The 22,317-nt window shown below is 38.6% G+C and overlaps 1 protein-coding gene across 1 annotated transcript in view; it reads left to right on the forward strand.

The window, feature by feature from the left end:
- The window catches only part of MDFIC2 (MyoD family inhibitor domain containing 2), a gene marked incomplete at both ends in the record, with an annotated part of 99,542 nt that overhangs the window by 66,232 nt on the left and 10,993 nt on the right, over positions 1-22,317 (forward strand). Inside the window, one exon of the mRNA XM_079712578.1 lies at positions 20,302-20,523. Within this exon, the coding sequence (XP_079568704.1) occupies positions 20,302-20,523 (222 nt within the window). The remainder of the gene's footprint in view (positions 1-20,301; positions 20,524-22,317) is intronic.

Here is a 22,317-nt window from a genome sequence, read left to right on the forward strand (position 1 = left end):
GGAACTTCGATATAGTTTGCGTGTTTGGGGGGCGGGGGGTCAGGAATCTGCATTATATGTTTGTGTATGGTGCATTTTTCCAAGGAAAGAGTTCATATACTTCCTTGGGGTCCATTCCCCCTAAATCAAGAACCACTGCCCCAATGGCTAACATCTAAAATCCAAAGATATACATAAAAAAACTCCACCTTAACTCTCACAGTCCTTCTTCTCTCTTTTCCCTTTTCCCCCCATGCTCTACTAAGTACTGTTTTTCACACTTCCCATGTTTTACAAACTTTTTCTTCTTTCTTGAATATCAGTGGCCACCTGGCAGCTGAATACTAATTTTTTGAGATCCAGTGAAAACGTCATCTCTTTTTAGACATCTATCTGCTGCAATACACCAAGCATTATTAGAAATTCCTGAATTTCACACCCAGAGAACTATGTACCACCTAACCTTATTATCCATTTATCATATGCTATTGAAGTCATCTGAGTGCCTCTCACCACACTGAAGGGTAAACTCAGAAGACAGGGACCAGGTCTTATTCACCTTTGTGTATCTACCAGCAGTAAGCATACTGCTAAGTACTACATAAAGGATCCATAAATGTTTCACAGATGAATGAGTGAATTACTGATTGTTGTCTTGCTTCAAATTCATCTGTTAGGTGGATATTGCATGATATTTTCTGAGGGATCTTTTTTTTTTTTATCAGTGTGGTTAATCCACATGAATATCATACTTCTGAATTCAGGAATAAGGTGCTATGTTTCACACGTCTTAAATTGTTTTAAATCGTGTTAAGTATCATATCAAAAAAAAAAAACCTTGATAGTTGGTGATGAAACAAAGATTTGATAGCGTGATTTTTAAGTCCTAGGAGGCCAACACTCTTTCCACTAGTAACTTTTGTCTAAAAGGGACAGTTTGAAGTTATTTCAATAAAAGCACCACCATACATCTTGAACTGAACACAGCAGTGCTGCAGTAAAAGCCACATACATAGCTCCAAAGGGAGACACTGAGATAGAAGCAAATGACATATTTTTAAAAGACATACATCTAAAGTACTTTTTTCTTTCTATGATAAATATATTTTCCTTCCATTGTTTCATCTTCATGGATTACAGAAACACCAAACTTCTTTTGATCCACAAGAGAAAATTTTCTTACAAACATGTATAAAGAAGTTAGAATTAGGCATGCTTCTGGCATCTTCCCTTTTTATGGAGAGCAGGATTTTGAAGCAGGAAGAACATAAACAGTACACATTGACTCCTGACACACCATTGCTTTCTTCAACTAGAATAATACAAATTTGCAAGTGAACAAAAGAGTGGGAGGTAGATATCTGATTTACAATGTTTCTGAGATAAAGAACACTGTAAGAAAAAAAAAAAAGATCCATGTGAATAATAAAGCATTGTTAACTGAGTCCTGACATTTCTATTCTAGTGACGACGACAGCAGAACTGCATACGGGCGCCTTGTGCCACTTTGAAAGTGGGAGGAAGACATATAATTATAATTCTTACAATGACGAGAATTCAAGAAAATCTGGGGAAAAATTTATTGAAACACATATTGACATATCAGTATTATAAATTACTTTCTCTTATTGACCTCCCCCCCCAAATTCTTTTGCTGGCTAGCTCATCATGGCACAAAAGGCATCTCATGAAAAGACAGACCTGCCTTGAAAATTCTCTTCTTACATTGAAAACTATCTACCATGTATTTATTCTGTAACTTGCTCAACATGTGAGATATATTAGAGAAATATATTTTCAAAACAGTTTTAACCTCCATTGTCTTGAGCGCACGTATCAACTCTGTCATGTCACTTATCCCAAATCCTCATGGAAACCTTACATTTAGGCAACACTAATGAATCTGTTTTAGCACCCTTTGCGAAAGTCAAAGAAGATACAATATTATGTTTTCACTTAACATACATTTTCGTCCATCTCCTTTCTTTGTTGGATGGTTAAGAGGGGAAAAACATACTACAAAAATTACAGTGGTGTTATCAACCGCAGTGTTTTAATAGAGAACAGAATTGGAAATGGCATTTTGCTGAGTGAACCTCTAAATGAATGGGGAAAAAAAAAAACCACAGGGATGAATTTTCTCCTGGTGTTTATCTCCACTGAAGTCTCAGAGGGAAGACCCCCCAAGTGTTGAAGGAAGCTCTCTAACTGACCCCATTAATGCCTTGGGCACTGGGAAGGCAAAGGGGCAGTTGTAAAGTCAGACCCTGAGTGAGCATCGTGGGAGTCATAGCGTTGTGTTACATGCGTCCTCTGCAGGGTGCTTTCCTATCTTCAGAGAACACTCATGAAATGCTGCCAATGAAAAAACTATGCGTTGGTCTTTAGAAAAAGTGCCACCTTTTATGAAACATCTGGAGCCCATCCAAAGGGCCTCCAGAATAGATGGAAGAACGTAATAAAGCAAAACACCTCAGCCATTGAGGGCTAGAGTCATTTCTGCACATGTACCAGGGTTATTCATCCACCATCATAAATACTCGTGAGACCAAGGAAGAACGCAGGGTATCTGGTCCGTGTAGAATTCAACTCAAGGGACACTGAACCAGTAAGCAAAAAGTCCACTTACAAACTTAGAAGAAAACATGTTTTGGCTATTTCTTGCAGTTAACTAATCCCATTTCATCCACACTCAATATTTTCCCTCTGCTTGTTAGTGATAAGGATACAGATGAGGATTTGGCTTTTACATGAACCTGGCGTTTTCTACAACGTCTGTTGTGATAAAGAATAAAGAGTGAGATACATGAGGAAATATATAACGACTAGAGATATTGCACTCTTGTACGTATCCAACGCAGAGAGCATATCAGCTAAGTCAAGAAAGAAAGAAAACCACAAGGACTGGGGAGGGGGGCCGGGGGGAGAAGTTACAAAAGTCAGATTGACTAACGGGTACCACAGAAAGAGCACAGTCGAAGAGGGTCAAAGATTGGGTCCCAAAAAGTGATAAAAGTAAATTCACCCCTGAGAAGGAAAAAAAAAAAAAAAAACCACCAAAAGAAACCAAAGAAGCCCAGCGTCGCCACTTGCTCACTTGTATGTGAATTAAATCGACTGCCTGTAACCATGTTGACCTGGTTCTATCCTAGGATGCTCTTAGAATTGGGTAGTAGGTTGGGAAAAGAAATATCTCAGAGTTAAGTTCTGGTGATGAACCTAGGACAGGGCACTGGCCTTTAAGTCTCATTCTACAGTACGAGAATTTAATAGATGACTCATTTTCTAGAAGAGCATTTCAATCTTTCCTAATTGATGCATGGCAACTAGTCTCTTTGTAATCTAGAAGAGTAACTTTTGCTCGGAAAGGAAAAGAGAGAATCATTTCTAATTCTAACTCAAACATCTTCTTAAACATATGTGTGCCCGAAGTATTGGATGCGAGTGTTTATTATCGGCACTCTGCACTCATCTCAGCTGATCTGAAGGAATCTGTGCAGAGATAGATGGTAACAAGAGAGAGGACTTTGGAATCAGAACAAACTGGGTTTGAGTCTTGGCTGTGTGACCTTAGACAATTTGCTTCATCTCTCTGAATTTCAGTTGCTTTGGGGCTCATAATAGCTACACAAAAATTTGGGGGACCACTCTCCTAGGTATTAGAAAACAAGATCTAGGTGGGCTCATGCTAAAATGATGTATAAACTATTGCACAGTTACCAGCTGGACTCAACAAGCTGATCACCTATAAAGGTATTCCTTTCAGAGCAACCTTGACAAGAGCAAAGGTACTTCCTTTAAAACATCAGCAGTATCTTCTGATGACTTACAGAGCTCTCCTAGAGAAACAAAAATCCTCGTTCCAGTCTGCCACAATTATTGAATTGGAAACACCTTGTATATTTATACCTGTTTGTGTATCACCAAGGGACAACCTCAAAGTGTGGTTGGCTCATTTCAGGTTTAAATATCCCATTAGCTAAGTTTTAAGGAAGTTCACGTAACTCAGGAGGCCCTGTGGTTCCACCTTAAGTATTATTCCTTTAGAGTTTCTGTTACTGTTTTCAACCTTTTGAGCTCTTGCAAATGTATTTGGCATTCAATTAAAGTGAGATTAATCCAAAATAGATGATGTAGTAGTAGTAGTAGTAGTAGTAGTAGTAGTAGTAGTAGTAGTAGTAGTAGTAAAGAATTGCTTTGTTGAAAGCCTACCCATCCAAAGTACTAAATTATAAGCACATAGACACAAACAAATCCACAAATATCAATTCTTTAAAGTGATTTAAAATGCATAGTTTCATATAACTCATTTGACAAAAATACAAATGCCAATGCGCTCTTAACAAAGAGCTAAAATGCCTAGTTTTATCTTTATGGAAACACAAAAGCATTTCAGATGCTGAGGACTTAGAATCTCAAAGAGTCTTCATCTCCAATTACCAAGAACAACTCAAATTTTACCCAAACCTCCAACTCTCCACGGCTATGACTGTTCTCCTACTTGAGTTCTTAGATTTCCAAAGAAAGAGACCGGCAGTGCTTCTTTGTCCTGTAAACTTGGGGGAGAGTGTGTGGACCATAAAAGCACCTACAGCAATCTAAAGCATAAAGCGTGGATGACATCATGGTTAATACTATTGTTATTTTCTAAGTGAGAGTCAGAGCACTCACCTGCTAGACACAGAGGATTTCAGCCAGGCTCAGGGGTTCTTTTTCTATGACAACCTAATTGATAGAGGCTCTTAAAGAGAATCAGGAGATTAATCTACCCAACTGATAGGATGAGAACCAACACTCATCATCTAATTTCGTGATGCGCTGTAAATATGGGAGATCTCCTTAACAATGACAGCCTAACATCATCATATGCATCAGAGTCCCAGGGAGTGGGACACGAGCCAAACTGCCTTATCTTCCATCATACATTGTCCTTTCTGCCCCTTCATCTGAACCTTGGCCTCACTGGGGATGTCTGACCAGCTATTAGTCATTAAGGGGAATTTCATTGGTACAAAAATCAGGTTACAGATGGCAGAGAAGGGATACCTGTGGGCAATCTATCCGTTGACAAGTTTGCCTCCTATAAATAGACCATAAAGACCCCAAAGGCACAACCACGCCACATTCATCTTTGTACCTCCTGCATCTTTGTTAAGAGGAAGGACCGTAGCTTCCAAATGCCCAAATTCAAATTCCTACTCCAATCTTTACTAGCTTAGGAACACACCAATGAATAAAGCACAGCCCCCTTCCCCTCTAAACTGCATTTTCCTCGCTAGGAAAACTGTACTTATAATAACCTCCTCATTTGGGTTATTGTGAGGGTTAAAGGAGAATTCATTTAAAGCACTTAGCCAAAGCTTCTCACAGTGTGGAGCGACTGTTAGGTGTCCTTCTTTTCATTATTACAGCAGGTGCTAAGTGAATGAATGGATGGATGAATTGGTGTCTGGAAGATGAAACTGACATCTATGATTTATCCAACATCTAAAATTCTATAATTTGACTCAGTTTCCAAAGAATTTCATATCTGAAAACTTACCTGAAAATATGTCACCTGTCCTGGCTATTATTGTACCTCTTTTGGATGCAGTATAATATAGCGGAAAGAGAAAGAGACTAGAGGCCAGGGGAACCAGAATTTAAACATTTCACTGCCTACCACTTAGTAAGCAGACACCTATCTATATTCATTCAATCTTTATGCCAAATGCTCTGCGAAGGTCAGGAATACCAAGGCATGGACCCCCTTCCTCACAGAAAAGGAAGACACACACATAACAGAATGTCTTGAAAGCACAGAAAGAACCTTTGTCACAAGTCAAGGAAGGCTTCAGAGAAGGTGAAATGCCCATGAGGATGGGAAATGGGTTTCATTAATCCCCATATTCCCTGTATCTGGCAGGGTTTCTGAGTACAGGAGCAGATGACAGATAGCTGTTAAATAAATAAAGTACCATGTCCTGCAGGTCTGAGGGATGAGGAGTTGAGTAAGGTGGGGAAGGAGGGAAGGGAACCGTAAGCAGAGAGAATGGCACTTGTAAAGGGCATTCACAAAATTGGGAGTCACAAATGTCTATGTGTGGAGAGGATGCTGTTGGGAGGAAAGGATTTGCAGATCAAAAGAGACAGTGAAAAAAATAAAAATAAAAAAAAAGAGACAGTGGCTCTGAACACACTGTGTGAACTGAAAGTCCCGGATAGCTGTATTACTACTGTGCTGCTCGCTGCCCTGATTCTGACCTTTTTGGCATCCCATAGGGTTCTGAGATGGGTTCCTCATCTAAACATTCACTAGCGCCAGGATCTTCTCCAAAATGCCTGAATTCTCTCTTCCGCCTTTCTTTATAAAAATATTTTAGAGAATCACTAAAGAATAAAGACATACAATACTTGCCTTCATCATTCCTTTCATTAAACAAAGGAAATACTTATACTAATACTTTCCAAAGAATAAAATTTTTTTTTTTTTTTTTTTTTTTTTTTTTTTTTGCGGTATGTGGGCCTCCCACCGTTGTGGCCTCTCCCGTTGCAGAGCACAGGCTCCGGACGCACAGGCTCAGCGGCCATGGCCCACGGGCCCAGCCGCTCCGCGGCATGTGGGATCTTCCTGGACCGGGGCACAAACCCGTGTCTCCTGCATCGGCAGGCGGACTCTCAACCACTGCGCCACCAGGGAAGCCCTAAGGTTCCCCATTTTTCATTGGCCATTTTGAAAGGGAATTTTTTTTTCAATGAAGAAATATATTTTTCTTAGTTTTTACAAAGGCCTTTTGTGTCAAAATGCTCATTTAAGAAAACGTGAAAGATTCTGAAAATTTGGAAAACTCATGCTCGTTACAGGCATTTGGAAAGTTCAGAAAACACTTTTGTGAGTGGAGGTTTTATCTGAGAATCTTTCTTACGTATAATTTCCAGGTAACTGCTATAATGAAGAATAAAAATGAATCCTGCAAAGGTTGCTTTATAATTACACCCAGGTACCATCTGATAAGGAGACCAAAGAGTTCTACACACTTCCTGGTTTCTGGCTCTGTCACCTCCAGTGTTAGTTGTGAATAAGGACATGCACCTCAATGTTTTCATTGTAATTTTAATTTTGTAATAACCATGGATCGCTCCTCAAGACAACTGTCATTCTTTCCTTGCCTCAGCATCTCAAAACCTGAGTTCCTACCTTTGCTTTTGCTTTCTCTGGAAGTGAAAATATAACTTTAAATAATGTTTTCAAAAAAGGTTTTGTTAGTTTTCTTTAGAGTAGAATATTTTCTTCTGATAACGTATCATGAGAATACCTTAGTAGACCTTCCCACAGAAAAGACAAATTGACTGAGGATAAAACTGTCAAGGCCTAATCTTTCCTCAAAATTTAAGAAATGTTGCACCACTGTTTTTGGCACTTAGCTTTGGCAAAAATGATTTGGGGACAACCTCAGAACAATTCTTTCTTATATGATCTACTTTTCTTGTCTGGGTGCTTGAAAAATATCTTTATTTTTATAATTTAAAATACTTTGTAGGATTATTGGTCTCTTTTTTACTAAATTTTAGACAGTGAGGTACACACTCATAAATTGTTTCTCCTGAAGACATACACATCAAGATTATCTTTAAACAAAGCTTATATTTAAATTGTTTTGGTTTCTTCTTTAGGAAACTATTAAGTCTTGGGTGAGATCTATGAGCTCTGACCTCTGTATCTAACACCATTTTTGTCATCATAAGTTCAGTCCTTTATCCTTTACTTTTAAACTATGGGAAAGTTGTTCATATTTACTCTCTACATGACTATTTATATTTTCTGTAGGGTCAATTCTCTTACTGCCCAGAACGCAGATTTTAATTCTGTCATTATAATTTTGACTTCTTCAGAATCTCTTTTTTTTTTTTTTTTTTTCGGTACATGGGCCTCTCACTGTTGTGGCCTCTCCCGTTGCGGAGCACAGGCTCTGGACGCACAGGCTCAGCGGCCAAGGCTCACGGGCCCAGCCGCTCCGCGGCATGTGGGATCCCCCCCGGACCGGGGCAGGAACCCATGTCCCCTGCGTCGGCAGGCAGACTCTCAACCACTGCGCCACCAGGGAAGCCCCAGAATCTCCAGGGAAGCCCCAGAATCTCTTAATTCACTGTGTCCCTCTGGATCTATCCTGCAGGCTTTTCACCTCCATTTGTTTGCTCCTTAATATTTTCTTCTCTTTTCTTCACAGATTTCTTCAGGCAATCTAATCAGAATCTCAATCTTTGAAAATTTTCTGTTTATTGTAAAAAATCATACCTGGACTGGTTAGAGTGACAAAGAACTACAGCTCGCTGGTCAGATCAAAAAGCACAGCTCTTCAAAGGAGAGGGCAGCTCAATTTTCCAAATGATACAGAATATTCATTACTGGACCAGGCAAGGTGTTGGGGCACGGTAGGGAGACAGAGGTTGTTCACTGCCCTCTCAGCTGAGCTAGCCGAAGCGCCAGACTGACTGGATTCTTTAGTTTAATTCTAATGAGTAAATTTGTTGTGTTAATTCTTCCCAGAACAAGCAAGCCCATATTTTGTGGATGTGAGCATTTTTCTTTTTCTATATTGTCAGAGGTGTTTAAGAAGGAAACTAGGAGAAATTCTATCAAGGATTGCTATAAAGACAATATTTTAAACTTGGAAGCTGTGACTACAGTGACTATTTGGCCTGTGGAAATAATTTTTTAAAACCTATCATGATTAATACATGGAATAAGTGGATATTTTTTTAAAGGAGACTTTTGTTTTTTCCTTCAAATGGTCCAAACACTTCATAGAATTGTTCTGTTATTTTTAAGACCTGAAAATGTAACCTAACTTTGTGCTAGTCTGCTTTAAGTATTCTAAAATATATTCAGAATAGTCTACCTTCACATGCTGGAATACTGAATATTTTACGCTTGGACAAGGAGCAAACCGTAGGTCTTTCGCCAAGCACCGTCAGTGCACTTGAGTATGGGTTACCAAAAACTCTGGAGAATTTTTTTTTCTATTTATTGTTATAGCTGAAATCCTTGTGTCTCTGGTAGGCTTTAAGTGACATAAATATGCATTTCCATCTGCACGTCCTTGTCAGGAATAGTTCTGCTGGGAGGTGTTATGCCACCCAAGTACTTCCAGAATAGAGTCTGTTAATCCTGTTACCACTATAGAAACTCAGAGGAAAAGTCTACTCAGGCCACTACTGCAGCTGCTGTGGCTGTCAGTCTTCCAGTGTGCCACACCCTCGGTACCAAAAGGAAGCCTAAGAAAACGGATTTTCCTTCAGGTGGAGAGGGATGTAGAGGGCTGACCTCAGTCTACTACTTAGACCAGCGGTCTCCAGAGTTTTTCTTGTAAACCTTTACTAGTAAAAAAGGGGGGAAAAGAGCAAGGCCCACTTTAGGTAGGTATGCGTACACATATACACACTCACACATACACACACACACACACACGTGCGCATGCAAGGGATATATAAGTTGCCACATTAACTGCTATGTATGGTATAAAATATACCAAAATAACTATTATATGATAACTTTCTTAAAAAAAAATGTCAGTAGCTGCTCTAACCCACATTGGATAGACTTGTACCTTCCCTAGGAGGGAGACCATTGGACTAAACTTCCACCAGATGGGCTACCAGGAAAATAGATCATAAAGCCCAGTTAGGCTTCTGATAGATGCCATAATACACTGGGCACATACAATGGGCCAAAGGAGTTGTAAATGAGCATGTGCTTTGCTTCTCTACTTACTCCATCTTGTTACCTCTTGCCCTTCCTCCTAGTGTGGCTTGACTTCTAGCCTCCAGGCTCTCTGTATAGATCTCATCCCTATCCTACATTTATATAGGCATGTTATGAATGGGTATGAACCTGTCAAGACCTACAAGCCAACAGGGATCTTACACAGTCTGTCAACAGACATGTCACCTCAGAGCCCTCAGGACACAAAAGCAAGAACCAGCTAAATAAACAAAAACCAAACATCACTCATCCAATAAATATTTTTGAACAAAAACGTATAGATCTATAAACCCAAAATGAATGTCTTTCACTGTCTAATTCCATATAATGCAGCAGAGCTCAGAATTACCCATGAATCTAGTTGTGGAGCAAAAATTCTTCAGAAAGGCAGTGGATATGAAAAAAAAAACCTCGCACTTCTCATGATAGTGAAAGACTGTCTTTTCAGATATAGAAAACTGAAGACTTGGCTCAAAGTTCTGTTTGAATTGATAAAAATAAATTATTTTATTGGTAAAACCTAGAGTCAGCCAGAAGAGAGTATGCAAACTTCCCCCAATCACTACTGGTGTGGGTATAAATTGACATGATCCTTTTGGAAGGCAAATAGTAAATTATACGAAAAGCTTTAGAAATTTGGCCATTAATCCAATTAAGTCCTTACTTATGAATTAAACCTGCATAAATGAATAGATATATGAAAAGATTCATGAAAATAGTGTTTAAGAATATTTATAATAGCAAAAATTGGCAACAATTTACAGTTTTATTGAATGGTGGAATGTTAATATGATATGTCATGCAAGAAATGTTATGCATTATTTGACTTCTTATTTATTAAGTACCTATTATGTTCCAGGCACCCTTCTAGGAGATTGCAATTAATTAATATAGACAAAGCTTTCATAAAGGTGATATTTTAGTCAAGGGTAGAAGAGACATATACTCCGTAATCAAGTAAACAAATATATAAACAAAACATTTTCAGAATAATGGAAAGCACTATGAAGACAATGAAATTGTGATGTAGTAGAAATGGCTGGTGGTGAGGGCTTGAGATTAGTTTATACAAGGATTTCTCAAATTCAGAGGAAACCATATTCTTTGTGTAGGCTTCTTTTTTTTTTTTTTTTTTTGTCGTGGGGAGAGGCAGGGAGGATTCCTGTGCATTGCAGGATGTTTAGCAGCATCCCTGGCAATTAATCACTAAAAACACTCATCCCAATCATGACAGTAAAACACGTCTCCAACCACTGCCAAGTGCCCCCGGTGGCAAAATCTGCCCCAATTGAGAACCATTGCTTTAGATTTAGTGTAGGGAAGGCTTCTTTGAGGAGGTAACTTTTGAGCTGAGATGTATGTTTTTAAATAATCTTTAGGATACAGGGAAATATTCATGAAATAATTGTAACATATATAATACAATATATTCAATAAAATTGCAATATTGATTTTCTTTTTAAACCTCTAACTAGACAGACAATATAGCATGATGGTTAGAAGCACAGACCCGTAGCCAGGCTGCCTTAATTATAATCCCAACTCCATCACTTTTTAGTTGGGTGACCTTGGGTAAGTTACTTTATATCCCGGTGCTCTTGGGTCCTCATCCAAAAAATGGGGATGATACTAGTAGTACTTAACACATAAGGTTTCTGGGAGTATTAAATGAGTTAATACATGCAAAGTTCCTAGAAGAGTGAGTGGCACATCTTGGAAACACTATATATAATATATACATATATATTGCATATATAATAATATATTAAAATTAGATAAATATTCTAATTTTAATATTTTATATATTATAAATATGACATATATGTAGATATATATGCTATATATACACCAGATTTTTCCATTGTCTTTTTGTGAAACAAATGAAATAATGTGCTAATAATGGTAGAATTACAGGGGATTTTATTTTCTTTGTGTCTTTTTGTATTCTTCACAGTTTTATAGATACAAATGCAAATGTTGCTTTCACATCAAAATAAAAATCAACATGTATTTTAGCTCAAAAGAGAGAATTTTTAGACTTTCACCAGGATCAACTGGCATAGCGAGAGTGGGAGAGGAAGACCAATGGAAGATGTGCTCAGAAACACCTGTCCCAGGGAAAATGAGTCAATTGTCAACTGAAAGCTGAGACACCCCACGTTCAATCTGTCAGTCAGTTCATCAGTCATCTGAAATTTACTTAACGCTTGCTTTCTGCCAGACACTGTGCTAGGTGCTGGAAAATCAAAGATGAATGGAGGTCACATTTCTTTAAGGAGCTCACAACAGAAAAGGGAAGAGAAATACATCCACAATTAGCCACAGTACAATAAATGGAAGTATAGGCTATAATGAGGACCAACCCAGGTCTCTGGGGGCTCCCAAAGGTAACAATTTCAGTTGGAGTGGGGGGCAGTGTAGGAAGCTTCACCTAGGAGATGACACTTGCAATGGTCTTTGAGGGATAAGTTTGGAAAATGCAATCATTTGTAAGAATCCTGGTTTTGAGCAAACACAGAACGTGCTTCCTAATCAAACACCAGCAAAATCGCTTAGCCTAGAGAAAGGAAAATCAGAAAGGACAACGGAGTTATACTTAAGAAAAGTGTCTTGATCTCATATCAGAGTGCCTGGTTCCATAAAGCAATTTGTGAAAGTTTTACTGTCATAGGAATTAGAAGGCATAAGTTCAAGTACTAGCCCTGCCCCTTACCAGCCGGGTAATCTTGGGCAAACCATTAAAATCTCTGACACTCCATCTACTTCCTCATTCATATAATGGTGATAATAATACTTTGCAATACTGTTGTGAGCGTCAAATGAGATAATGCAAGTAAGAGACTTTCAGTGACATTCAAATAGTTGGGATGATAAATTGTGATGGTTTTAACATAATAGGGACGATCATGAATAATTATAATTTAATTTTTAACATTTATATTCAAACATAACAGTAAAAAAAGAAATCAAATGTATACACAACACCAATTATACATGAGTTTATAGCCTGATTGGCTTCATTTATTTTTTTCAGAGCTCTTAACCTATTACTAATCCAAGTGCATCAAGCTATAAAAACTGCTAACCAATTATTTTTTTCCTAAGATAACATAATCTCTATTTCTTGAGACACTTTATACTAACGTTAAACTGAAGCTAAGTGCATGAAAATGAAATGGAGACTCATAATTGCAAACTGTTTTCATGTCTAAAGAAGATTCAACCACTTCCTAGGACTGAATTGCTCCTTGTTAAAGTTTAGGATCAAGCTATAAAAGTATATCACTTAGCCTATGTCTGCCTACCGGTGCAAAGTATAGTGGCAAGCAGAAAACGCAGGTAATTATCTAGAAACATTAGGCCAAAAATCCCACTTCGGCCCCAAAAGACTGAAGTTGCTTTGCAGGTATCAGGGAAGCCTGAGGAGGGGGCCACGTTCAACTTTCTCTTAGAACTTTCTTCCCCATGAATCCTTTTTACCTTGAACACTCACTGCTTTGACATCTGGAGGAATAATATTCTTTTGCTTTTTCTCTCTGTAAAAAAAAAAAGATTTACTAAGGCTGACTGAAAAGACTTAAAATGTCCTCTTGTCACGGCCCCTGATAAACATTTTATCTAATGTTTTTTGAAGCAGAGTTTCAGTTGAATTGCTGCAGAAGACAAAGCAAAACAATGATATGTAAAACTGCTGCTTTAACCTGAATGTCTTAAAAAACAAAACAAACAAACAAAAAACCTGAATGTCTTTAAAGGACATCTAACTAGAGCTGGCATTTGAAAAATTAAAGAAAAAGAAGGTCCAGTATAATATTCTTAGTTCATTTACCCCTCCCCCATGAAAAAACAGATGTAGGGCTTCCCTGGTGGTGCAGTGGTTGAGAGTCCGCCTGCCGATGCAGGGGACATGGGTTTGAGCCCCGGTCTGGGAAGATCCCACATGCCGCAGAGCGGCTGGGCCCGTGAGCCATGGCTGCTGAGCCTGCGCGTCCGGAGCCTGTGCTCCGCAACGGGAGAGGCCACAACAGTGAGAGGCCCGCGTACCGCAAAAAAAAAAAAAAAAAAATAGATGTAATGAACCCAAGATTTTTTGTCCAATCTAACTAACAGGATGTAACACTGGAATGCTCCATGAATTACTTACTGCCACTCATTTCAAAAGGTGAGAACACTTTAGGAAGCCTTCAACCCTCACCTTGAGAAAATTACCCCACTCAGCTTCCAAAAAAGAAAATGTGGGTTTTGTTTTGTTTTTTTTTAAAAACACCTTCTTTGAGTATCAGTTACCTTTTATTATGCTTTTGTGACTACTAGGGAATCCTTATCGTCCTCATTTTGTTCTGTCTTTAGCCATAGTATCAAATCTCAAATTTAACTCAATGTAAGAAAAATAATGCTCTATACATAAAGAAAATGATTCTAGCTCATTCTAATAATTTTCATCATGTGTGATCATGTTGTATGCTTTTCGCTACTTTGTGTATTGTGTCATTACCTACCAAGCTGTGGAGAAGAAAGTCCATAGAGTCCAACAATAACCAAATATAATTTCTGACATTTGTGTGAACTTTACAAACTTTACATACAAAGGAAATAACTTTTTTTTACCCCTACAGTGTCAGCTTACTAACCATAATTATTTATTAATGGTTTAGTAGCTTACACTTTGAAATGTCACTTGTCTGTTTCGATCTGATTTCAACCACAGATAATCACAGTACTAAATTCTAAGCTAGAGTATAGTTTAAATCCAAAGGAAAATATAATTCACCATTACAGCTTTAAAAATGGTCCAAACATTTGAAATACACACTCACCTTAAACGTTTTGGTCTAGAATTAAAACTAAAATCACGCTGCCTTAACATCTTATCTAATAATTTTCACAGAGGCTTGTGGAGTTTAGTGTTCACAAGAAAAACTTAACAACAAGCAACTTTTGTCAAGGCAATGTGTCAGTAGAATGGATAAGTTAATTGAGAATAAGAGAATGGGAAAGAAAGAGCTACTGACATTTTGTGTGTATGCATGATGTGCGTCTGCTTTGTTTTGTTTTGCTTTTTCATGAGTAATATGATAAGAGTACTGCTCACGACATCATTTTGATTACATTGAGTAAGATGTCTTAGGAGAGTTGTTATTATAGTTGAGATCAATGATTACTGAAACACAGGCTGACCTTGTTTCATTGTGCTTTGCTGTATAGTGCTTCACAGATATTGTGTTTTTTATAAATTGATGGCTTGTGGCAACCCTGCATCAAACAAGTCTATCAGAGTCATTCCTTCCAACAGCATTTTCTCACTTCGTGCTTCTGTGCCACATTTTGATAACTCTCAAAATATTTCCAACTTTTTCATTATTACTGTATTTGTCATGGTGATCTGGGATCATTGATCTTTGCTATAACTATGGCAAAAAGAAGACAACTCACTGACGGTTAGCATTTTTCAGCAGTGAAGCATTTTTTTTTTTTTTTAATTTTTTTTTTTTTTTTTTTTTTTTTGCGGTATGCGGGCCTCTCACTGTTGTGGCCTCTCCCGCTGCGGAGCACAGGCTCCGGACGTGCAGGCTCAGCGGCCATGGCTCACAGGCCCAGCCGCTCCGCGGCATATGGGACCTTCGCGGACCGGGGCACGAACCCGTGTCCCCTGCATCGGCAGGCGGACTCCCAACCACTGCGCCACCAGGGAAGCCCAACAGTGAAGCATTTTTAAGTAACGTATGTACCTTGTGTTTTTAGACATAATGCTGTTGCACACTTAACAGACTACACTATAGTGTAAACAGAACTTTTATATGCACTGGGAGAGCAAAAAATTCGTGTGACTTGCTTTATCGCAGTATTTCCTTTATTGTGGCCGTCTGCAACAGAACCAACAATATCTCCGAGGTATGCCTTGGAGTCCAGGTTTGAGGGCACAGAAGATTAAACCTGAGTGGTAGTGTTTTAAATGAAAAAACAGAGATGGACTTGTGAGATATTTAGAAGGAATAATAAAGAAAAACTGGAAGGTCATTGAACGGAGAGATGGGGCAAATCAAATATTTTTAAGCTCATGAAACTGGCAAAATGACAATACTATGAAAAGAAATTGAACTGTGAATTCTCCAGGGATATCCAGGATTACCAAGTTTGGGGAGGAGAATGAGGGGCCAATAGAAAGAGACACAGTAATTGTAAGGATTTAGCCAGTAATTCAAATAAAACATCCAATAGTCAGTTGCAAGTTTGAGACTGCAATTTGTGATGACTCTGGGTCTCTTGAGGACTATTTGCTCTTAGTCTTTGAATTCCCAAGCACCTAGTACAGCTAGGCACATAGTTTTTGTGGCTAGCTGGCTAACTGCATAGAGATTTGGGGCCCAAGTGCACAAAGAAAATAAGTTGTGAGTGTGAACGAATACAGACTTTAAGACCAAGGAACAAAGAAAGGAGCCAAGAGAACAAAGTGTGAGGAAAAACTACATTGAAGGAATGGGAGGGAAAAAAGAAACCAATAATCAAGATAGGAAAGGTCAAAGAAGTAAACCCAGACAGAGAAATGGGAAGGGAAGGGAGGGGGAAAACAAGAATAGGATGGGAGGAGCGGAGGGGAGAAGAGATGCTACTTATTCATGACTTGAATTCATATATAGATAGACTCAGAAGATGCACCAATGCAAAAATTCTAAAGTCACACTTAGTGAGCAAAAATGAAAATCATTAAAATGTTTCATTAATGACTTAAAGTAAATAAATTAATAGCTCCTGTCACATTGATTCATCCATTGCATGTGGGTACTCAATAAATGTTAATTGAATTAAATTAATAGCATTTGCTCAATGGTAATAAAAAATTAATTTACTGTCTGTCGTCTCTGTTACTTAAGTTTATGCCCATTGCTTCTGCAATTACTTCTAGCCCAAACAGAAATTTTCTATTTCCCTGACTTTCAGTACACACTTTAATTTCTTTCCCATGAAGTACAGTTGAACTTCTAATTTTTGTCCTAATTTTGGTGATTTTTTCCTGTTGAAAAAAATTATTTTCTCTAAGTTAATGTCAAGAACTATGTATAACATCCCAAATTTAGTTTCACGAGTTCCTTATTTAATTCCAAAATAGTTTTCTCTGCAGAAGATGTGATACCACTTTTTATGTGTTTCTCCTTTTAGCTTATGCTACTTTATAATACTTTGGGTACAAAGTCAAATAACACCGCAAAAGAAGGAATCTGGGGAAATTACTGTTAGTATTCCATCTATAAAAGATGGAAGATGTCAGTAACATTCACCCAAAAATTGTGACTCATTTCAGATGTCAGAATTCTGGGTTGAACAGACTGGGTTCTGAAATGTGTGTTTGTCAGATGATTTTCTAATGAGTAACAGATAGCTCCCAGTGGGGAATGAAAAAAAAATAAAAATATAAACAGAGATTATAGAATTAAAATAACTTTATGAATGGCAGTTTAACTTCTCCATAAAATTCTCTCAGTACAAGCCCAGTGTCTCCAAATGGTTGCTTAATGTAGCACACCACTTAGATTCAAAATGCTATACTTAAAAGTGTCGAGAAATTAAAAAGAGAATCATATACCACTTGGCTGTATACTGTATTCTCCGCATGTTCTTATATTCCAGTAACCTCTATCCAACTTTTTTTTTGTTACTGAATTACTTTGTGCAAAAGCAATTTACATTACATGCAGCCTGACTACGTGTGATAATTTGAACTGACTGTCAATTAATTCTGTAGTAAATAGCTGCTGTAATCTCTATACTCATCAAAGTTTTGTTATCTATCAGCTCTTCCTGAAATGCTCTTTAATGTACGGGATACAGCAGCTGTAACTAAAGAGGCAGGGTTCCCTAAGTGTGCAAGAAAGTAGTCTTGCTTTGCACAGACTGCTTAGGTATGTCTGTAAAGCAACGTTACTTGCAAGGCTTGATTTCAGGTAGGTGACACATCACGGGATTTAGAGTGAAGAGGGTTTTGCTGATGTGCAGTCCCAATAGTGAGGAAGCAGAGATAAAAGCTAAGAACAAATTGGAGAAAATGTTGAATAATATAAAGAGACAGGGACGAGAGCAAAGCTTTTGGAATCCAAACAGCCTGGGTTCAAATCCCAGCTCTACCATTTACTAACAAGGAAGCCTTAGGGAACTTATCTAAATAAACTAAGCCTTGGTTACAATCATTCATCTGTTAACTTGGGGTACCAATTTATACATTTCCCATCTGTCCTGGGAGGCTGACAGTATCTACCTCCTAGAGTCTTTGTGATGCTTAAATTAAATAAGGAATATAGTGATAACAGAAAACTTGACATACAAGGTATACAACTCTGTGGTGTGTATGTGTGTGTGTGTGTGTGTGCGTGTATAAAGCAGTGGGTTGATATTCAAAATTGGTGATTTTGCCCCATGGAGGAAATGTGGCAATATCCAAGACCTTTTGTTTGTCATGTCCTAGGGCAACTGGTGTTACTGGCATCAAGTAGGTAGAGGACAGGGATGCTGCTAAACATCCTATGATCTCCCTGTGACAAAGAATTACCTGGCCCCAAATATCAGTTCTTCTCTAAGTACTGAAGGCATAATTTGAATGACTATTTGTGATTAAAGCTGGTTACTTGACACTTTGATATACAAGCAAGAAAAATAAACTATTATTTTTGTCATCATCGTCATCATCATCGTTATCATCACTATACCATTAATTTGGTGAATCTCTCTTGGGTTAAAGGAACCCAAGACTTTCCCAATCTGTTGAACTAATTCTATCTATTCAATATTACATTAATTGCTATCAACAATAGATGTTTTTCTGAATCCCTATTTCTGCCAATCCCTTTTAAGGTGAATCAAACTGCAACCAAGAGATTTAAAGCTAGCAGCCTAAGAGGTAGGGAATAAAAATGAAATACTGTTGAAAGTCAAAGCTGTTTGGAGGCTCAGAAAGCAACAAAAATGGCCTAAGACAATTGTGCGTGCAATACTGTCAGCTCCCGTGCCAGTTAGGAGCCTTTGGAGAGCAACTGTCTCATGATTAGCTTCTGAAAATCACTGATGTATGTATGTATCAGTGGGCTGTCCTCTCCTTTCTCCACTCTCAAAAGCAGAAGGCCCCTGTGGCAGTGGTTCCCAAACTTTTCTGCATGTTGGAATCACTCAGGGAGCTTCAAAAATCCCTCAGGGAACGTGATCTAATCTCTTGAGGGGGAGGAGGGATTGCCTGAGCTTTAAAAAAATTCCAAATTTTTAGAAGGTTTCCTAGATGATTCTACTCTGTAGACACATCTACCACTGTCCTGGGAGGCTGGATCAAGCAGAGATTTCCATCTACCTCAAACTAAGAAGAAATTTCTGGAAGGACAATGAAAACGGACTTGGCAAGAATGTATTTCCTGCACGGAGCTGCCTAAGCGCAGTAAAATTAAACCAGGTTGCCAACTGCCTTATTGATTTCAGTCACTCTGTGAGCATCACTGAATCAGGCATTGGGCTAGTGACGGAAAAGGCAATTCTCTAGAAGCATCTTCACTATCTCCCAACAGTGCTGCCAGATCACCAGGACTGATGCTTGTTTAGGTCTGAAGAAGTCCCTGGGCGTCATCCTGGATGCAGGTTTGAGAATACCTTCTGTTAACTCTTCTCTCCATCTTAGGATGATTTAATTGGTGTAGGTGAGCTATACGCTGCCTGCATCACTACCCCGTCTGGATGTCTCTGAAAGCCAGGGACCGTGCCTGTCTTAGTCAGCACTTAATCCCCAGTTTCGAGACCAGTGCTTGTTATATAACAGACCCTCAATTATTCTGCGGGAACCAGTAAATGAGTATGGGAGTTCTCAAATACACGAAGCACCTAGGTCTTTTCAGCCTTCTCTGTGCCTCTCCAAACCAGAATCTCAGTCAAGGACTTTGCTCTAGGTTCCCTGCTAGGTGGTTACATGGAAATAAAAGCCTGTTCCCAAGAAGTGCACCCCCAAAGCCACAAAGACTATCACCTCATAGACATCTAACAAATGGCAAGGCAGAGAAAAGACTGGCAAAGTAAGAGTCTTTAAGGGCAGATGTAGAAATGAGCTTATAGGATGGTTATGTGTGACCACTTTTCTTATACAGGGGAGGAAACTGAGGTTTGTAGACACAAAGAAATAAAACAACTTGATTGAGATCATATACATTACTGAACAGCATTTAAGACGCTTCTACTACTTCTGAGATCCATAAAACATTATGACAATAAGCTGACAACATTCTATGAGATTTTGTTAATCCTAGTGAATGAATGCCTTGATTCTCCCCACCCATCACTATAAAAACCATCTGTGTTTTTGAAATAAGTGGTACAAATTCCTGGGAGAGGTGAAACTTGTAATATGGGTAAGATTTTATAATTATTGAACTTTTATTCTTACATATATTTTCATTCAAGATAATCCTGTCCAATAACGCTTCATGCTTCTAAATAAGATTTTAATCTTATAAAAGTCTAGAATGTGAATTTTTCTGCAAATGTCCCTTCTTGGATCGCGAGGTCACATCAACTATAAGCGGGTCTGTGTATGTGTGTTTTCTTTTTTCATCTAGATACGCAACTCACAAACGAAAAGCAGGCAGACGAGAAAGCCATTAATACCATCGTTATAAATTCAGTATCCGAATTCAAAATCACAGATGGACCAGCCAAGGAAACCCCCAGTGAGAAAAAACTGTCAGAATCCAGCATATCACTGTCCTCCCTTGAAGAATGCCAAACGAAATTTTCCTACCTCCAAACTCATCCTTCAGTTCATCCAAGAGACACTGATGGTATGTTTCTCACAATCAACCCATTTCTAAATAAAGCTCCCCAAACCCCAGCCCCTGGAAAACCATCATATATGCTGTTAGAAAAAAAAAGTCTTTATGAATATTAAACAGGAAGGCTTCAATTTGAAAACTCTGAGGAATGACACATGTCAAGGTCACCTTGCAATTATGAGGTGCTTGGCAGGTTGTTTGCTCTCAAAGCTGGGAGTTTGAGGCAAAGTGTTTTAAATAGCCGGAGTGAGGTAAAATCATTCTTGCTATGGAGCTATGAAGTAGACTAAAAAATGGCCAATTTTCTTCTCTTCTTGCATCTGGGACTATTCAACCTGCGACTCTAGGCTGAGAGGAGAAGAAGACAGGGTGGAATAGCATTGCAAAGCTGGAAAAGTATAAATATAGACTGCAATAAAATACAAGGATGCTTACACCAGCAGCCTGTGGGAAAGGGGTGGTTCCTCTAGGTAACATCACCTTCTAGGCATTCGAATCAGTGCAAAACTACACCAAACCACCTCTATATATGACATAAGAAGCATGTTGCATTTGCAAAACCAATTTCAAATTGAATTTATGCTAAATGATCAGCACAGTCAAGTTCAAGGTCATGGACTCCACACCAAGACATGGAATTTTACTCATGTTAACTTTGCACTGACCTTCATAGGAGACATAAACCATTCAGGAATTGTGTAATGTTCCATACTGACATTTGCATTTAAAGAAACCTTGAAGTTTCTCAAAGGAAAACATAAAAAGGTACAGTTTCTGGTCTATATTTAAATTCATATTTACTTTTTCAAAATAACATAAAAAAGTGAAATAAACTTTGTATAACAGGAACTTTGAAATCACATCAGTTTAATTCTTGGCTCTGAAATTTATTCACTGTATAAGACTGGATTAAGTTTTTTACCATCTCTAAATCTCAGACTCAGTTATATTATGGAGCTAGTAACACGCAATAGGGTGTTTTGAAGATCAAATGAAATAACATGGGTGAAACCACCAGTACAGAACCTCTCACAGAACAGATGTTCGACTTCTGCTTTTATTATGATCATGGTTTTAAAAAGTAAGGGGAGAGGTTTCTAACACACGTTATATATGACCTCGTGAAAACATTGCCATGGAGGCTTTAGACTAGAAGACACAATTGCCTGCAGTTGCCAGGAGACAATGCGAATAAGGAAGGACCTCCAGATGTATGATAGGGATGGGTGAGGACTGTGGCAAGGAGAAGAACACTGCCTCTGCTCAGCTCCAGCTAATTGTTGCCAGAAGGAAAAAGAGGTTCAGACCTGCCAGGACTAGAGTGTTACAGGAAATCTCCCAATTTTTAAGTGCCGGCAATCTTTCAGCTAACTTTGGCCAACAGGCTGCCAGGTATGACCTTGAGTCCAAGATGATGTCCAGGTTTCTGGTTTTGTTAGAGCTTGACGCTAATCAAGAAAACAGGCAAGGGTTTCCCTGGTGGTGCAGTGCTTGAGAGTCCACCTGCTGATGCAGGGGACACGGGTTTGTGCCCCGGTCCGGGAGGGTCCCACATGCCACAGAGCGGCTGGGCCCGTGAGCCATGGCCACTGAGCCTGCATGTCCGGAGCCTGTGTTCCGCAATGGGAGAGGCCACAACAGTGAGAGGCCCGCATACCGCAAAAAAAAAAAAAAGAAAGAAAAGAAAAGAAAACAGGCAACAGAGGTGAGTTCTCTGCATTTTGACAATAGGGAATTTTATTTTATCAGATCATGTAAGGGATGCATGGATTTTTACTTGTAATGGATCTTGGTTGTAATGAT

This window comes from Hyperoodon ampullatus, assembly GCF_949752795.1.
Source record: "Hyperoodon ampullatus genome assembly, chromosome: 10".
Taxonomy (NCBI): domain Eukaryota; kingdom Metazoa; phylum Chordata; class Mammalia; order Artiodactyla; family Ziphiidae; genus Hyperoodon; species Hyperoodon ampullatus.